This window comes from Corvus moneduloides, chromosome 13 (genome assembly GCF_009650955.1).
Source record: "Corvus moneduloides isolate bCorMon1 chromosome 13, bCorMon1.pri, whole genome shotgun sequence".
Lineage (NCBI taxonomy): Eukaryota > Metazoa > Chordata > Aves > Passeriformes > Corvidae > Corvus > Corvus moneduloides.
The window spans coordinates 12,450,130-12,469,188 of record NC_045488.1 but is presented as its reverse complement, the minus strand read 5'-3'; the positions used below and the strand labels follow the sequence as shown (position 1 = coordinate 12,469,188).

The 19,059-nt window shown below is 57.6% G+C and overlaps 1 protein-coding gene across 1 annotated transcript in view; it reads right to left on the bottom strand.

Moving 5' to 3' along the window:
* ADAMTS7 (ADAM metallopeptidase with thrombospondin type 1 motif 7) overlaps positions 1-19,059 on the bottom strand; it is a 34,199-nt gene that overhangs the window by 5,240 nt on the left and 9,900 nt on the right. Inside the window, exons 9-23 of the mRNA XM_032123182.1 lie at positions 17,192-17,336; positions 16,943-17,035; positions 16,212-16,357; positions 14,617-14,786; positions 14,268-14,401; positions 13,733-13,853; positions 13,166-13,410; positions 11,820-11,961; positions 10,257-10,383; positions 9,646-9,859; positions 5,540-7,279; positions 4,849-5,001; positions 3,943-4,116; positions 3,375-3,521; positions 3,072-3,231 (exon numbers count right to left, since the gene is read on the bottom strand). Coding sequence (XP_031979073.1) covers positions 3,072-3,231; positions 3,375-3,521; positions 3,943-4,116; positions 4,849-5,001; positions 5,540-7,279; positions 9,646-9,859; positions 10,257-10,383; positions 11,820-11,961; positions 13,166-13,410; positions 13,733-13,853; positions 14,268-14,401; positions 14,617-14,786; positions 16,212-16,357; positions 16,943-17,035; positions 17,192-17,336 — 3,911 coding nt within the window. The remainder of the gene's footprint in view (positions 1-3,071; positions 3,232-3,374; positions 3,522-3,942; positions 4,117-4,848; positions 5,002-5,539; positions 7,280-9,645; positions 9,860-10,256; positions 10,384-11,819; positions 11,962-13,165; positions 13,411-13,732; positions 13,854-14,267; positions 14,402-14,616; positions 14,787-16,211; positions 16,358-16,942; positions 17,036-17,191; positions 17,337-19,059) is intronic.

The window sequence follows — 19,059 nt, the reverse complement described above, 5'->3', positions numbered from 1 at the left end:
GCTGGCACTGACACGGCCACAGCTGGGAAAACTGGGAGAAAACCACAAACCCCCCAGTTTTCAGGTGTCAGTCCTGCTGCCGGCAACATCTTTCTCCTACATTTTATCAAAAGAGGGAGTCCTTTCCAGAGCATCCCTTTCCCACTGACTCCTGTTGTTAATTAGCAGTTAATTAATTGCTCTCCATGCCTCACTCAGCAGCACCTCCTGGCCTCACCACTCAGATAGGGACTTACACGCTCAAATGACAGAGAAAATTAGGATTTGCTGCAATTATTTCCCCCATGGATCCCTTGTGGACAAACTCTGTGACTTGCAGAACCATGAACAATTTCACTTCCTTACTGAGAGCAAGCAGGAGCACCACATTTAATTGCCAACTAATCTTGTGGCAACTCGAGATCCAGCCAGCCCTGGATAATGAGCCGGCAAACGGGAGCAGTTGGAGAGTGATGGGTGTCTGGGATTGACCCAGTGTGAGCAGGGGCTTCATTCTTTGGCCCCCCCCAGGCATTGCTGCTCCCACAGCCCCCCAGCACGATCCCCCGTGCTGGCTGCTCCTGGGACATGGGGCTGAGCTCCTGGGACACGGGGCTGAGCTCCATCCCGCTGCTTTGTCCCGCTCCCAGAGGAACTGCACCGCTTTATACACACTTGTCCTTGAGCCAGTGAAGTCTTTACCTCACCCCTCTGGAATTCCAAGCTGAGACACCTGTGGAACAGCCGTGTTTGCTGTTGGAGCCAAGAACTGGCCCCATCACCTGCCTGGGGCAAATTTGGGGAACTCAGAGACCTCCCTGGTATTGGATCTGGAGAAATGATTCCTTCCATGGCATGACCACAACGAGCACCTGCGGCTGCCCTGCTCTGTCCTGAGCAGGGATGTGTCACCACCACCAGGGTCTGCCCAAAAGCCGTGTCCAGCACAGCCCCCACCCTGCAGTGACCAGCCAAGTGACCAGCTCCGTTCATCCCCTGCTTCCTCCTCCTGTATGCAGCAATTCCCACTTTTCTGGTTTAAACCTCTCTGATCTGCTGGATAAACTGCAGCAGGTTCTTCCAGGCCCTCATGCAGGACCTGGGGCTCAGCTCCTTTCCAAGACGCCATAAACAATTCCCAGATAAATGTCCCTAGCCTCTGGAGCATCACATGGAGGCACTGGGGTGCCCACGGCTCTGAAGCTCCCAGGAGCTATCTAGGGACACACTCACAGCTGGCTGCAGCTGTAAAACAGCAGCCACATTCAAAAATAACCTCGGTGGAATCTTCAATTAATTTATAACCTGGCAACAGCTCAGGACTCTGGTTCTAATTAATCCCGACCTCCTTTAATTGAGGAGCTGATTGCTGTGAGATGTTTGTTTGTGCTTCATCTGTTTCATCTCTGCTCAAAATCCATCTGATAATGGCTTGAACATTTAAACCCTTCTGGGGTTATTGGCAATTTTGTGTCCAGTGAGGACATTGCCACTCACAGACCCAGCCCTGGCTCTGCTGGTACCAGAGCACCTGATGCCAGAAGAGGGAGAGGTTCCTTGTGCTCCTCACAGCAACATGGATCGCTCCAGCCTGAATCCATCTTGTGCAGTAAAGATCCCTTAAAGCACAGGAAAGGGCTGAGTTACATTTATGTCTTTCTGGGAGCCTTTGACTGTGCATTTACACATCTGGGATTTCCTGCCATGTGAAAGTTTTGTTCCCCTTCATGCTTTGGCTGGAAACGTTTGTATTTCCAAGAGGCGTTTCCTGCCCTGGGCTGCAGCCAGAGCATTTATGTCATTTTTGATCCAGGATTTTACCAGTTATTTGTGTGCTTCCTACACATCTCAGTGGTTATTCTGGTCTGGCCTTGGCTCCACAGCTCTCATCACCAAGCCTGGCATGGAAATTTTCCCCTGACCAAAACAGCCGGAACCGCACACTGTTTCTTGAGCAGGGCTGACTCATCATTTCCTAAATACTGGAGTGTCCCATGGCCCTGCAAATGCTCCAAAAAGGAGCAGATTAATGGCTAAAAACATCCTGATGGCCAACAGAGCCAGTGCCCAAATCCCAGTTAATCAAAGCTAACGTTCCTGCCCGCTCTGGAATAGGTGTTAGGAGGAACACCCTGGACATGGGATAAACACAAAGAGCTGGAAGGGTGACATGGGTGTCCCAGGCTGCAGAGGGCACCTGCATGGATGCAGCCATGGATCCGGCTCCTCTACTCCAGGCACCAGCTACTGCTGCCCCCCTGCCCACCCTGCTCCATCTCTCAGCCCTCCCTGTATCCAACAAACCTCCTGGAGGTCCAACAATACTATCTCGGCAGCCAAAGAGCTTTTCTTTTGCACAGACACATTAAAAAGATAAAGCTGATAAATGATTGACATGCTGATATCAGTGACATCTAATCCCTTATGATATTGCTTTTCTGTAAATGCTGTTAACCCTTGCAGCCCCCAGATTTCTGTCTCTCAGGGAACTGCCTGGTGCTTGGGATGTATCTGTGAGTGGAGGAGGCAGGAGAAGCCAAGTGAATGCCCGTGGTGTAGCCAAGCACTGTGGCTGCAGCACGGCAGTTAAATGAAAAATGGGTTAAAATGGGGCTGGCTCCCTGGGGCACTTGCTCAGACACACCTGAAGATGCTGGAGAACTCCTCCTTTATTCCATTTTCTAATGCTGGGCCCAGCTTGTTTCACAAGTCTTGTGTTTTGGGACTTTACCACTAAACAGGTTCCTGAGAGCTCCATCACTGGCTATTCCCCTCTGCCCTCCTTTTCCTGAATGCCCCTTGCCCCTGAATGGGGTCCCTTCACCCCACAGCCCAAGGGGTCCCTCGGGTGTCCCTGTGCTGGGTGACACTGCTGACTCCAACAAGCACATCCCAGCTCACATCCGTGCCAGCAAAACCCTGCTTGGCCCCTTGAGGGACGGATGCTCCGGACATTTACAGACGGTTATAACATTCCCACTTAATTATCAATTACCCAAGTCAGCCTTACACAATCCATGTATGAAACACTCGCTCTATCTCCCCACAGACTTCCCACATCATTTTTCAGACTGGTTTTGACTGCTGCTCACCCGGCTCGGAGCTGTCGCAGTCCTGGGGGTTGCACTTCTGGGTGCTCTCTGGCCAGGGCTCGTGGTCGCACAGGCTGCTGTCCTCCTCGGCCACCCCCGTCCTGGTGTCGATGCACTTGACCTGGCGCCGCTGGATGCCCCCTCCGCAGGGAGCCGAGCACTGCGGGAGCGGCACCCCGGGGTCAGGCTGGGGGACCCCTCCCCGTGTCCCGCAGAGCCCCCAGCGCCACCGCAGCGCTCGGGAGGGCTGGGATCCCCCCCGTTCGCTCCAATTCCCCGTGGAGGGGAGCAGCCCCCGCTCACCTGCCCCCAGGACCCCACCACCCAGGTGGTGCAGGGCTGGGTGTTGCAGGGCCGGGTGCTGTTGGGCCGCAGCGTCTCCTCGCAGCGCCCCGGCTCCGGGCACGTCACCAGCCGCGCCTGCTCCCCGCCGCCACACGGCTCCGAGCACTGCGGGACACAGCGGGCAGCGCCGTCAGGGGCTGAGCGCTGCAGCCCCTCTGCCCTGGAGACAGCTGGGCGTCTTCGCCTGGAGAGGAGAAGGCTCCAGGGAGAGCTCAGAGCCCCTTCCAGGGCCTAAAGGGGCTCCAGGAGAGCTGGAGAGGGACCTGGGACAAGGGATGGAGGGACGGGATACAGGGAATGGGTTCCCGCTGCCAGAGGACAGGCGTAGATGGGATGCTGGGAAGGAATTGTTTCCTGTGAGGGGGTGAGGCCCTGGCACAGGGTGCCCAGAGAAGCTGTGGCTGCCCCTGGATCCCTGGCAGTGTCCAAGGCCAGGCTGGACGGGACTTGGAGCAGCCTGGGATAGTGGAAGGTGTCCGTGCTCTGGCAGGGGATGGGACGAGCTGTGCCCCCGGCCAGCCCCTACCTCTCTCCAGGAGGACGTGTACCAGTCCAGACACGGCACGCTCTGGCACGGCAGCTGTGCCGGGGGCTGGGAGAGCACGGCCTGGCAGTGGAAGGGCCGCAGCAGCCGCTGGTCTCTGGTGTCGATGCAGTGAACATCCCGAACCTTTGTGCCCCTGCCGCAGCTCCTGGAGCACTGGGAAAGGACACAGCACCACGCTGGGGAAGGGCAGCGAGGGCCGGTGCAGGGGGAATCCCTGTGGGAATGGGAGGTGACCCCAGGGACAAGCTCTGCATTGGGATGGGTTGAGTTGACGCTCAACCTCCTTTCCCCTCTTGCTCTACGCCAAGCTAGAGCAGTGTGCAGCTCATCTGTCACTATCATCCCTCTGAAACCAGGAGGTTTCCAGTTGTGACAAGCACAGTCTTTATGCCTTAAAGAATTGATGATCCCAAGGAACAGCAATGACCCAGAGCAAGGAGGGCTGTTCCCCATCACCAAACCTACCAAATTCACCCAACCCAACTGCAAACATCCCCTGGCAGTGCAGAGTGGCCAGAACATTGTCCAGAGACTGACAAATCATAGAACCACAGAATGGTTTGGGAAGGACCTTAAAGACCATCTTGTTCCAAGCCCCTACCATGGGATGACACCCACTAGACCAGGCTGCCCAGTTCCACCCAACCTGGCCTTTCAAATCACTTTGTTTAGCTTTTGCAGATTCCTGACGTTTTTCACCAGCCCAAGAGCAGGAAAAATGAAAATACTGTGGGATGAGCAGTTTAAACTCTGTGGCAAGTGCAAACCTCCACCATCTGCCTCTGTGAGCCATGGGGCAAGAGCCCTCCCCAGGAGCAGGTGTGACCCCACACCCACCTTGTCCCGTGCGTTTTGGGGATACTCCCTCCCGGCAGGTTCCCTTACCTTGCTCCAGTTGCCCACACGCCAGGCTGAGCAGGGTCTCAGGGAGCACCTCCGGGCAGGGACGGGCCTGTCGGCCGCGGCACAGCCACTGTCACTGCCGCTGCTGCAGCGCACGGGCCTCCACACCGCGCCCACACCGCACGTGGCCGAGCACTGCAACACAGGGATCCTGCTGCTCTGCATCCCGACGCCCCTGACCCCCCAGCTCTGGGTCTGGCCAAGGAGGGAGCCTGCTGACCCAGCAGAAAGGTCCCTGGGCACTCAGCTCCTGCCTCTTCCATGGGCACTGGGAGGGTGCTGGGTAAACTGGGGCTGTGGGATGATGTGGGGAGAGGACCTTTCCCCGCTAAGCAATCCCACATCAGGCAGCTCTCAGCCCAGGGAAGGAGGAGGAACATGCTCCTCCATAGCCCATTCCAGTTGTTTCTTTCTAATCCTTCCTCTCCCTCCTTAGTGTTTGCTCCCAGGAGGATTCCCATGGCCACGGCTGCCCACAGCTCAGGGGAAAATAGGGCAGCACCCTGGGCCTGGGGGTGCCTTTCACTTTTGGTTACCAGCTGTCTCTTAACTAGCACCAATGACCCCAGCCACTGACTGCTGCCAAGAGCAATGTCCCAGAGCCAGCCAGGACAGGGACAGGTCTCACATCCATACTGGCCATGTCATATTTTTAACAGGGCTCACCACGTACCTCACTCCAGTTCCCGACCTCCCAGCTGGGCTTGGCAGTGGCTGCTGCGGTGGTCGATGGTGGAAGCAGAGCCTCCTCCTCCTCCAGCCTCTTCTCCCAGAGTGGGGGGGGCAAAGGGGTGGGCTGGGACAACTCGTGCCCCCCGTCACTGGAGGCAGATGTCCCTGGGGGTGCCCACGGTGAGGGTTCCTTTGGTGCAGTGACGCTGAGTGGGGTCCCATGGGAGGTCAGCTTGGTGTGGGGCAATGCTGGATCCAGGAGCTGGGACAACCCCTCTGTCCCCCATTCCAGGGGGAACTCTGCTGTGTGGGCAGGTGGGCCATGAGCTGGGGCTGTGGGCATGGCTGGGGCCAGGGCATCCTGCTGGGTGAGGCCACTGGAGGTGAGCTGGGTGGCTGGCCCGGGCATGGCAGGGGACAAGGACACTGGAGGGGCTGTTGTGGCCACTGAGGGGGTTGAGGAAGGGGCTGTGGGGCTGTGGAGCTCTAGCTGGTGCCCTCCCTGCCCCACGGGGGCCACATCAGCACCCACAGGAGGGGGACTCACAGCAGGATGGGGGCTGCCAGCACTCCCTGCCACCTCCCAGCCCGGGGCCTGTGGAGTGGGCAAGGAGAGATCTACTTTCTCCATCCCACGGGATTGCCCACCTGCCTGCGTGTCCAACATCCCCTCTGGCATTCCTGCCCACCCGTGCTGCCCCATGGGCTGGGGAGCTGCACCATTAATGTCTCTGGTGATGGCCAGACCCATTTCCCTGGAGTCCTCGTGGCTTCTCCCTGCAGACCCAGCCATGCCATATCCCTCTGTGCTCACAAGGCCATCGCCGCCGCTGCCCACCGCTCCCGGCCCATGGGACACATCCACATCAGCACTGCCCCAGCCCGTGGGCACTGGATCAGCTGGGTGGGGATCCCAGGGAGCGAGGCCATGGACTGGGGCATCCTGCCCAGGGCTGGTCCTGGTGGGCACAGCTTGGTGGGGTTCATCCCAGGGCAGGTGGCCGCGGCTTTTTGCAGAGTTGTGGCTCACGGAGCTCTGGGTGGGTGGGTGATGCTCAGAGTGGGGCACAAGCACTGTATCCTCCCCCTCCTCACCCAAAAAGCCAGGGGTGGTGTGTCTGGGAGTGACTGATCCCACATCCTCAGGGACCACACTCAGGAGGTCATTCGTGGCTAAATCCCCAGGCTCTGTCTCTTGTTCATCCACAGGAGCTGAAGTGTTTTCCTCACTGGTGCCCTCGCTCTCTCCTCCCAGGTCGGTGGTGAGCAGGGCCTCAGTGGGCAGCTCCAGGGGCCCCTCCGTGTCATCAGTGCTCAGCTCTGGCTTTGGCTCCTCACCTTTGGTCTCCTTCTCCGTGAAGGGATAGTAAGACAGATCCTCATGGAAGTTGATAAAGTTATAATCGTAGTAAAAATCATCAACAAAGACATTTCCCTTCCTGGCTGAGAAGTCCTCCTCGGTGATGACATTGACATCATTGGACTCCGGGATGTTTGGGATTAAGGGGTTAAATTTAGCAATGTGGTTGCTGGGGATGTAATGGATTTCATTAAATATCTCCCTGCTGGAGGAGCCGCTGCCAGACCAGTCCGCATTGCCACCATCCCATTTCTTCTGGCACTGTGGCAAGGAGCAAACCCTTTCAGGGCTGGGTCTCTCCGCAGGGTCACACGCAGCCCCGGTGCTGTTGCTGCAGTGGACAGGGCGTCTCTGGGTCCCGTTTCCACAGGTCACGGAGCACTGGGAAGGGAAGAGAGAGGGACAGGTCTGCAGGGCCAGGCCAGGAGCGGTGTCCATGCCCTCACCGGTGCTCCCTCTGTGAGGGCTCCATTGTCCCCTGTGCCACAGTGCTTTGGGCACGAGGCTCCATGTCACTCTGCCTGCTCCCACCACCCTCCTGGGTCCCTGGACAGCTCCTGTGCCAGTCCCACTTGTGGGGTACTGGTCACACTGGTAAGCAGAGCATAACTGCCCAAATTGCCCTCTGGGGCTTCCCCCGTTGCAGACCATCACAGAGCAGGGCTGGTGCTGCGCGGACTTTGCTCAGGGTGATCCTTGACCTGCACTCCAGCCAGAAGCAGTTTTCCCATGAGATGGACTTTGGGAAGGGCAGGGGTAAGATGATCTAATAAGTCTTTCTTGTGACCTATTGCCATGAATTGCATCTCTTCTTGTAGAAGAGCATTCTTTGAAGCAGGGAATAACAACATGGGCGTTGTCCGAGTAGGGAAAAAGCAAAGGTCAGGAGGGAGCTTTGTTGGGGACACCCTGTCCCCCCATAATGGGCTCTTTGACATGGATCAGTACAAAAGAATCTGAGAAGCTGGAAAGGAGAACAGCAGCATTTTCTGCTGCATTTGGGGCTTGGAGCAACCTGGCCTTGTGAAAGGTGTCCCTGCCCATGGCAGGGGGGTGGAACGAGATGAGCTTTAAGGTCCCACCCCAGAGCGCTCCAGGATTCTCTGGCAACACCACGTGGCCACCACCAGGCATTTCCAGGAGCTGGAATCAAACACTACCGCACACCAACACCTGTGAGAGGGCTGCAAGGAGCTGCTCCTCCCCCTGGGATGGCACTGCCAAACCAGGGAAAACAGAGGTCAACTCCCACAAAGCTGAAACTTCCCAGCAAAGGCCACCAGCTCCATCCAGGAGATAACTCCAGGTATCACAGCCCTTGCAGGGGGGAAGGAGGGAGGTTATTTACCAAGGCTGGGTTATCAGGAAAGCCCTTGGGACACAGATAAGGAGTGAGGGCTGCTAGGAGCCTTGTGTGGGAACACACCAAGCTTTCCAGGAGGGTTCAGCCTTGGGCAGGAGGCATCAGGGCTGGCTGGCACGGCAGGATGTGCTCCTGCCAGGTCACAGCCATCCTGTTTGGGAACTAATGAACAACAAACCAGCCTTCTGATTGCTTTAGCTTCTTTGGAAAGTCCATACAGCTGGATGTACAGTGCTTCAGGGTCCTTCTAAGGCACTAAGTCCCAGTGTTTACACAGTTTGTTGGCCACCCAAGCCCCAGAGAGCCCCTCTGGCATGGCAGTGCCGGGTGCTCTGGTGCTGGATGGGCACGTGTCCTGCCTGGGCTCTGCATGGACAAAGCTGCCCCACCCTGCTGGTACTGCTGACAGAAGGACCACGGTTCTGGCTTCCAAGCCCCTCCAATTCCCCTACTTGTAGTGGTGGTGGAAATGGAAAAGAAAGAGGGCTCTCCCTTTAAATTAAAGGACAGAAAAATTACAGAACCTCAAAATCCCAACCACATTTCTCTTGGGCTCACAAATCCATTGGTGCCAGCACCACAGAGGACAACTGTGAGGGCTGGGGCTGGCCCTGCCCAGCACTGACCCACCAACAAGCCATAATTTTCCTGTTAAACCATTGCATCCATCTTTCTCAGCCCTTAATTGTGGCTTTTGTGGGCCCCTAGAAAAATAATTGCAACTTGCTCTCATCTAGCCTTCAAATTCTCCGTTCACATTTGACTCCATTTGTTCCTTAGCAACAAGCTCTGTTCCCAGGCTCTCTCTTTTCTCTCCTGATATTTGTCTTCACTCTGAACACTTTTGGAACGGCTGCTTAAATTAGGAGTTATAATTTTCTGGTTGAAACCCTCAGCCTGTGGTTAAGCTGATTCACAGAAACACAAAAATAAATCAAGGTTACACAGAGTGTCACCATTAATCACCCCATGGAATGGTTTGGGTTGGAAAGGACCTTGAAGATCATCCACTTCTACTCCCTGCCATGGGCAGGGACACCTTCCACTCCACCAGGCTGTTCCAAGCCATGTCTAGTTGAAAACCTCATTTCTGCCCTCCTTGTGCCAAGCCCAGAGTGTGGCCCTCACCCCGTGTGAGGGAGCTGCAAAGCTCAGAGATGGGGCAGAGTTAAAATGCCCAACGCTCCTTCCTCACTCTGAGGCCTCTCCGAGCAATGGAATTCCTGTCCATGGGAGCTGCTGAGCCCACACAGACTCATCCATGGATCTTCTGTGACCAGGAGCACACCCATCGCTCTTGGGCAGGCTGGGGTGTCTGGGGGCACCTGTCCCCAGCTCCCACCACTTTGCAAGACAATGGGACCTCCCCGACGCTCTCTCTCACCTCGGACCAGTTCCCCACAGCCCACTGGGAGGGACAGGGGACCTCTGGGTGACAGGGTGCGGTGGCATCCGGCTTGGCGAGGTGCTGGCAGTCCGCTGGCTGCAGGGCCCTCTGCTCGTCCAGCCCCACACTCTGGATGCATAGCACCGTCCTCTTCATCAGCCCTGCCCGGCCGCACGTGGCCGAGCACTTCTGCCACTCCCCCACCCACCACCTGCAGAGAGGGAATTGGGAAAGGGGAAAAGGGAAAGGGGAAAGAGAAAAGGGGAAAGGGAAAGATCTCAGCCAGAGCAAGTGGCCGCGCAGCAGGATCCATCCCATTGCTTGTCACGTGGGGCCATGGGGAAAGGAGGATCCCAGATGTGTCAGTCCAAGGTCTGGGAGCCTGGACAGAGGGTCAGGGATGGGACAGTCCCTGAGCTGTGCCAGGGTTATGTGCACAGACGCAGAGGGGAGCATCCTGCCAGGATAGGAGCTCCCGTGAGGCTCAGCCTGCAGGTGGGCAATGCCCTGCAGCAGTCAGGCAATGCCAGGGATGCTGTCATGGACCAACAAGGCCTGGGACCCATCCCCAGCGTGAGGGAGAGGGGAGGAGCAGGGTGGGGTCGCACCTGGCCGGGCAGGGCTCCTCGCTGCAGGTGCGCTGCTGGTCATCGGGGCGGGTGAGCGCGTCGCAGAACCGCTCCTCCACCAGGCCCGCCAGCCTCTCCACGCAGTGCACGACCTGCCGCTGCACGCCTGCGGGCAGGATGGACACTGAGGGCACCCCGGGGGCACCGACAGGACACTGACAGCCCTGAGGGCTCTGACACCACACAGGCACCAACTCGGCTTTGGAAACCGAACTGAACCACCCAGCACCCTCTGGCAGAAGGTGGCAGAAGGTTCTTGGTGAGCCTGAGCCACCAAAACAGGGGAAAGAAAATGAAACCACCACTTGAATCTGCAAGTTGATTTGTGTTGAGGGTGTGACACCCTCACGGAGCCCCATGGCACCGGTGCAGCTGGGGCAGGATGGCAGCTGGAGGTGCTGCAGCCACAGAGCTGCACCGTCCTGGCACCACTGCCCAGAGTCACACCCAGCCACCGGAGACTGTGTGCACTGGGAGTTCTGGGGGCTGTGGGGAGCCAAGGGGCAGCACCCAGCTCTTTGGGCAGCCCTGCCCCAGCCCAGCCTAGGGATAAATCACTGGCCAAAGCCTCGTGTCCCCAGTCTGCTCACAGGGGTTTTTAAGGGTGACCTCACCACACTGTCTCGCTCCGGCTTCTGTCCCTGTTTCTGTAACACGTACTTGACCTGTGACATGGAGAGCTGTCACCACGAGCTCAGCTGAGACTGACAGAACCCTGCTGAAGCTGCTGAGCTGGGCTCTGGCTCAAGCACTTGGGAGCTTACAGGGCCCTGGGACTCACCAGAGGCTCAGTGTGAGCTCTCCCAAATCCACGTCTCAGCTCACGCCATCACTCAGTGCAGGAAGAGGGGCTCAGGCCTCCTCCAGCTGCTCACCCTCACCTGACTCCTGCCTGATTCACTCCTCTATTTCCCTTCTGTTCTGGAAGCCAAGCACTCAAATCATACAAAGGAAAGCTGGTTTTAAATGAAGCCCATGTCCTGGCACTCTGTGCTACCTAGAAAGCACGAGTGTCCTTGAACTCCCCTTTTTTCCAGTGCCAGCTGCTCTCGAGGAAGTACTTGTTGGTCCCAGCCTCCCCTGGCAGAGTTCCAGAAATGTCCCTCTGCACCAGCTGCCCCAAAAGCTGCCCTGGGGACCCTGGGATACCCAGCCAGCAGTGCAGTGGGGCATGACAGGGGGAAGCAAACACCCACCCACACACACCGTGTGGGACCCCAGCGCTCTCTGTAAAACCCTGGATATTCTCCCCCCTGGAGAGGCCCAGCCAGGCAGGAGACCAGCCCTTCCACACTCCCTGATTTCTCTAAAGGTCTTTTGTCTCCATCCCCTGCCGGGTAACAGGACACCGAGCCGGGAGCAAAGCGCCGATAGAGCCCTGGGGTTCATAGTGAGTGCCACTGGGGCACCGGAGCTGTGACCTCAGCAGATGTCGCTTTTTTCTTCCCCTAAGACCTCGTGAAACCCAAGACCCAGGAATTTCTAAGGCTCCCCAGGGATGCTCCACTGCTCAGAGTGGGTGTCCCGTGGGGCTGCACTCACCTGTCCCACAGGTGGCCGTGCAGGTGGTCCAGGAGCCAAAGCGCCAGAGGAACTCGGGCTGCTCAATCTCGTTCTCGCTGTCAGCTGGGCGCTGGATCGTGTACTGGTACCTTACTCCAGGGTTGGTCTCCTGGAACAGCAGCTGGGGGACACAGGGGACAGTCAGGGGGTGGCCAGGCAGGGCAGTGGGGGGTGGCATTGCCCCGGGGGCTTCTCAAGAGAGAAGGACCCACCCAGCATGGCCAGAAGGACGTGACCCTGTGCCCAGCTCCACACCAGGGCTGGATGTGACTTGGAGTAACCCAGTCTGTGGAAGGTGTCCCTGCCCATGGGTGGAATTTCCTAAATTGTTTCCCACTCCAAACGGGCTCCGGCTGCTGCTGTGGTTGACACAAGTCCTGCTCAAAGCGCCTCCCACACCCGCGCTCGCGAGGGCTGGGAGTTCATCCCTGTTTTTCTTAGCCTAAGCACTCCCTTTGTTGCCAAAGCTTTGTTGTTCTTGGAGCTTTGGCGGGAGCCAGGGCGTCTTTCCAAAACCTCTCCACGAGTATCGAAACATTCTTGCCCAAAGGTTTTAATTAGGTTATGAATCCCAGAAAGTGATTTGTGGGTGCCGAGCACACCAGTGTTCCCATTAACAGCAGCCCTTGGCAGCAGCGGGCCCAGGATCCCATTCACATCCCACCCTGAGCTGCTGCTGAAGGAAAGGCAGAAGGAGATTCTGGCTGCTCAGGGTGTCTGAGCTCCGGGCGAACCCGTGCAAAGCCGGGGATGCTCTGGGGGGTGCATCGGGCTGGGTCGTCACTGCCGGGGCAGGGGGATCCTGGGGGTCCAGGGCAGCTCCGTGGCCATCACCACCTCTGCACCACACCTGGCACCACGAGGGATTTCAGCCTGGTGCCAGCTGTGCCATCATCTGTGGGATGATTCCCACTGGTTTCTCCAGAGGAAGGCTTGGCCTCAGTCACAAGGATACTGACTCCCAACAGCTTTTGCATGAACTGGCAGCTCCCTCACTCCTGGACTGTCCGGCCCAGCCAGAAGCACTGGGGGTTCTTTCCCTGCTCTTGATAAGATAGGGGAAAGGCCTCAGGAAACGGCTCTTTCTCTTCTCTCCCTCTCCTGTGTAAATATTTTGCAGAATGCTGCAAAGGGGATGAGGCTCAGCTGGAAGTGGTGTGGGCTGGAAACACTCCCCGGGCCAGCAGCACGTGCTTGGCTGCTCCAGTGTTGGCTCCCAGAGAAACACACCTCGAGGAGGTGCCAAGCCCATCCCCTGGATGCAGGGAGGGGCCATGAGGGACCACGGCAGCTCAGCCCCACAAGGAAGGCAGGATCCATCGTACCTGGATCCACACAGGCTCCACGGTGGGCCCTGGGGAGGTGAGGTTCTCCCAGTTCCCCGTCCTCTTGTAGGTGAAGGTGGTCCCTGCCACCCTGTAGTCCCCGTTCCACTGGATGGTCCAGCCGCCGTTCAGGAAATACTTCTCCGGGTCCTCGCTCCGCAGCGCCAGGAAATTCCCGGCTTCTGCCACTTCTTCAATCTGGATCTCCCGGGCTCCCACGGGGATAATCCCGATGTCAACATAACCTGGGAATGGAACCAGGCGTTGGTCTTGGTGGAGTCAGAGGTGTCTGAGATGATTTTTGTCCTTGAGTGGGTGCCAGTGTCCCCTGGGTGGGTGCTGTGTCCCCCGGGTGCCAGCATTGTGCCAATCCTTACACCTCTGTAAGGCACCAGTGGGCACCAAACCCTCCCTTGCCCTGAGCCCACCTGAGTTCCCTGCAGTCTTAGCTCCAAAAAATCGGCAAGTTGGAATTAAACTCCCCCTCCAAAGGAGGAGCAGCAGCAGCAGCCCAGCTGTGCTGGCCCAGGCACACGGTGTTCTGGGTGCAGCAGGAGGTGCCCTTACCCAGCCCCTCGCTGTCCTCGAAGGTCTTGTGGACGGTGTGGCAGGTGGAGCCATCCCCGTGGCAGACCCCACACCGATCCTCCACCGCGTGCGAGTCGATCTCGTAGTCACAGCCCACGTTCTGCAAGAGAGCCCCGTCAGCCCCACACCGGCATCTCCCACATCATTCATAGCACCGACTGCACCATCTCCAAAGGATTTATAGAATCATGGGATGGTTTGAGTTGGAAGGGACATCAAAGACAATCCAGTTCCAGCCCTCCTGCCACGGGCAGGAACACCTTCCCCTAGACCAGGCTGCTCCAAGCCCCATCCAGCCTGGCCTGGGTGCTCTGTCTCCTTGAGGCCAGCACAGAGGCTGACACAGCCCATACCACACACCCCATGGGAATCAGGAACACCTCCCGAATGGGGAATGGCAAAAGGAGTGGGCTCAGCATGGGAGGGAGGGTACGCTGAGCACCCACAGGTGCGTCCTGCCCCCACCCGTGTTCTCCCAGGCCCGGGGTGTCCCTGTCTCCCCCCGAGGCCCCACCTTGCAGATGCCGTTGATGCAGACGTCGCGGCTGGCGTCGCTGTCGTAGCAGGGCGTCCCGTCCACCACCGCGTCCCGCAGCTTCTCCGCAAAGTACTCGTGCTCGGGCCGGCAGTGCAGCTCGCAGGGGTTAACTGGGGAACAGGCACAGCAGGCACAGACTCAACCCCAGCACCCGGGCCCATCTCCGAAAACACAAATCAACCCTGCAAGCCCAGCCATAGTGTAAAACACAAAATACAGCACGAACAGGCTGCAAGGCAACGCTGGGACACAAACAGCCAACTCCAGCCGTTTGCGGGACCGCGTCCAAGCATTTCCAGGTTTGAGGTCTCTGCCCTCCACTCACTGTTGTTGGGCACCGGCGTCCACTTGTAGAGCTTCCCTTTGTAGAGCATGGGGTTGAAGTGGCTGCACTGGACCTGGCGGAAGGAGGGCTTGTCCGGGGGACAGCGCTTCACGTTGCAGATCCGGAACCGCTTCCGCTCCCCCAGGCAGTACCGGCCCCCGTACTTCGGCCTGTCCATGGCAGGGAAAAACAGGAGTCACAGAAGGGCTTGGAGTGAAAGAGATTTGAGAATCAGAAAATCCCAGAATGGTTTGGGTTGGAAGGGACCTTAAAGCCAATCCTGTTCCACCCCCTGCCATGGGCAGGGACACCTTCCACAGACCAGGTTCCTCCAAGCCCTGTCCAGCCTGGTGCCCATCCTGCAGCTGCTCCGGAGGAGCTGCTCCCCATCCCATCCCATCCCATCCCATCCCATCCCATCCCATCCCATCCCATCCAGGGTGTCCTCTTGACTCTGCTCCTCTACTGCCCCAGGGAATGGCAAAGCTGACACTGGACTTTTTAAAGCAAGAGAGACTTGAGACGCGTCAACAATTTTTTCTCAGATGCCAGCAGACCCTCACAACACAGCCACCATCTCCCGCCACGCTGCCTTTTCCTTTGGTCACACTACTCTCCATGGCCCATGTCCCAGTGACCTCATGAAAATTCCTTCTCCTGGGCACACTTTGCTGAAGAGAATGAAGCTAATGATTATTTTAGGGCTGTGTTTACATGCCCTGCCCTGAGCGAATGGCTGTGGAAGGGGGGGATGCCCAGCACACATTTTCTCACTTCATCCCAAGCACAAAGCTAAAGATTTACCTCCAGTGGCCAAAGCAAACAAATGCCTGGGAAATTCCCAGTGTTTGCTCTCCTGCCTGTCCACAGCTGTGTTTGGAACACTCCAAAACTCCATAAACCACGGCACCTCTGCCACAGTTTATGTCAAACACAAATCCAGGTCTTGATGCGGGACCGAGATGACAGAGCACTTCCTCAAGAGCCCAACAGCACGTGCCAAAGTCACCCGAGGAAGAGGATGGGCACAACACGTGTCTGGGCACATCAGAAGCTCAGTCCTGTGGTTGCCAGAGCTCCCCACGCCATGTAAAAATTATTCCCCTGGAACATCACTACAAAGCCCTTTTCCTCCCCATCCCAGGGTGCTCTGACACCAGGGCAAGCCGGGGGTTTTGGCTGAATCCAGTGCAACAGTGATTCGGTGACCAAGGGGACATCTGGGGAGCAGATGGGTCAGCCCAGAAATCCTGGGATGGAGATGGCAGCTCCTCCAGCAGTGCCCGGACACTTGCAGGCGGGAGCCAGCACTGGCTCATGGAATGCAGCAGGGTGATAAACTGCAGCAGGATTTTTCAAAACAACTCTGAATCAGGCTCTAAGAATGCCTGGTTTGCTGTTCTGTCACTAAAGGACACTGCATATGTTTTACATCTCCGAGTGTGGAGTCTCTGCCCTTTGTTCGAGTCACACTGCAACGCTCCCAGGGCAGGCGATGGAATAAGGTCCCTTCCAACCCAAACCATCCCAGGGTTCTGTGACTCCTGACTGGTGTCCTGGGGGTGTGGGCAGCCCCAGGGTGAGGGCTGGCTTACGTGGGGTGGCTGCAGTGCCTCTCAGCACTCTGCACTCCTGCACCACAGCTGCGGGAACAGGAGGCCCAGGAGCTCCAGGAGCTCCAGCCGCCGTCGATGGCCTCGGGCCGGTATCCCACGGGAACGCACTCGCCATTGAAGCACCACTGCGGGGGGACAGGCAGCAAGGGGAGAACACAAGGTTAAGGATGGGGAGCACTGAGGTGCAGCACACAGATTGTCCTGCGGAAATCCATGCTTCGCTTGCATGGAGGTGCCTGGGGTCAGCTGGGCTCTGCCAGAGCCTGGAGCTCCTCAGGCAATGGGAAACTCATAGATATTGGGCTGTTTGAGGATCTGAGGGAGGCAACAAACCCAAACCTCCATGGAGACCCCTCAGCAAGGGGATTCACAGCTCAGTGTCAGCCCAGAGGGAAGAGCCAGAGGGGCTCAGAGGTGCCTCCCCAGCAGTGGGGAAGGTCCCAGGGATGACCATCCACCATGGCAGCAGATGGAGAGCCTTGTGCTCTCCCACCACCGTCATTAACTGTGGGTTTCACCTTCCCAACTGATTCAAGCAATCCCAAGTGAGTCACTTTCCCCAGGACTTTTAAGCTTCCCTAAGGGCAGTGGGAGCAGTGGGTGTTTGGGCAGAGCAACGATGAGCCCATCCCTGCACTGGACCCTGCACAGCTCCTGTGTGTGCAGGACCACGGGGCCCCGAGGCCATGGAGGGGTGTCCCCCCCGTTACCTTGCTCTCCCCACACGCTGTGCCGTCCACAGCCGCGTCCAGCTTGGAATGACACGTGTTCCCCACCGTGCACCACAGCGTGTTGCAGACGCTCTGTGGGAAGCAGAGGGACGCGGTTCCTGCCGTGGATCCCGGCACAGATCCATCCCTCCGGCACAGATCCAACCCGCCGGCAGGGAGAGCACAGCCCCAGCAAATCCCCAGCCCAGAGCCCCTCAGAGCCCACTGCCCACCAGGGACCCCACTCACGTCCATGTCGTCGCAGAAGGTGGAGTAGGGGCCGTACTGCAGCCGGCACTGGTGGCCCACATCATACAGGACACCCGGGGGCACCAGGGGGAAGTCCAGCACCTCCCGGGCTGGGGGGTCATCCAGGCACAGTCCCCAGCCCCGGCTGGAAGAGACAGGTCACAGCAGTGTCACCCCAGGCATCCAACACCTCTGGCAGATGCCAGGGGGAACAGCAGCTGATGAATGTCCCATGATGAGAGCAATCAGCATTTCCCACTGACACGACCCTGGCTCTGCCATCCCTGGAGCTGTTCTGGTGTGGATGGGCACCTCTGGGTATCTTTTAGGGTGGGAGCCCCCCAGAGGGATGCCCCCATGTCCCCCAGGGATAGCAGGACATGGGGAAGGCAAAGGGGCAAAGACAGAAGGGGCAACAACCATAAACGTCTCGGTGGACCCACAACCTCCAGAAATGTCCCTGCAGACCCTGCTAACAGGAATAAAGTAGATTATCAGCAGCCAAACGTGCTCATCCCCATACTGCCACCCCAGGAGTGCTCAAACCAGGCTGGACAGGATTTCTTTGGAGCAGAGGTGGGAGTGGAGCGGCCGAGGCGGACAGTGCATCCCGCTGCTCCAACTGCTTTTGCTCAGATACTTCCCAAACGCACACGGAATTGTCACCAGTGTTGATTTAAACAAACTTGTTTCCAGCAAGGCCAAGCCTCTGGCAAGGCTGCCGTGGTGGATCAGATTACTCGGGTTTGTTGTGATTGGGAACAGCTCTGAATTAACTTGAAATGAGATTCCTTTTTAACCCAAACCAGCAGCACGGAACCAAGGGCTGGAAACAGGAGAGCTCCTGCTTTGGGGTGCTGGCAGCGCCTGGGGTGATGCCCAGCAGAACCAGCACCCCCTCCTCCCTTTCCCAACCCACCCACCAAGTTCCACACTGGACACCTGCAAACAGCTCCCTTGGCTGGAGACAGCCCCTTAAACTCCCATGTATATCCTTACTGCAATATACTTATATTTCCCTATGGGAAAAAGCAGGAAACGGGTTGCTTTCAGCAGCCCAGGGGCTTGAAAGTCTCCATTTGCAAACTCCCAACAGCAGGAGCATCCTGCTGCTCCCAGCCCAGTGGGAAGAGAAGGATCGCTGTGGGTGATGTGGGGCTGAGCTGGGATGGATGGAGCACGGACTGGGCAGCTGGACACAGGGTCCTGGTGCAGCCTGTGTCAGGCACACAGGGGGGTCACTGCATGGCACTTCTGCACATATTTCCATAAAGTAACAATCCTGGAATGGTTTGGGTTGGAAGGAGCCTTAAAGCTCATCCCATTCTTTACACTTGGAGAGTTTTCTCTAAAAATGGAAGGAATGGTATCCTTACTGGAAAAAGTCCAGGCTCCAGCACTTCATCCTGGATGAGCCCCAGGTGTCACACTTGTGCTGCTCTGGACCCTTCACCCTCTGCCTGTTTGCATCCCGGCACAGGGGCCCCACAGGTCCCCCACAAACTGCCCCGAGCCTCCTGTTCCTCTGACCTGCTTGGGGCACTCCCTGCGCTGCCCAGCTTATGGAGGGGTCTCTGTCCAGTTTGAGGGTGACTGGGATCTGCCTCAGCCTTCCAGCTTTTCCAGAATCTATTTCTTTGTTAAATAATTTACAGTCATTCTCCCAGTCTGTTCCATTGGCCAAAACACATCTCCAAGCAGGGAAAAATTGGCCTGAGTTTCCCTCTGGCTTTCAGGGATCTGCAGTAAATCCCAGTCCACAGGGAAAGACGCAGGGGCCTGCACTGCTCTGCCTGTTCCAGCCCGTTTCTTAACGAGCTGGAGGATGGAGTGGATGGAACAATGATTAAATCCCCATCTGTGAGCAG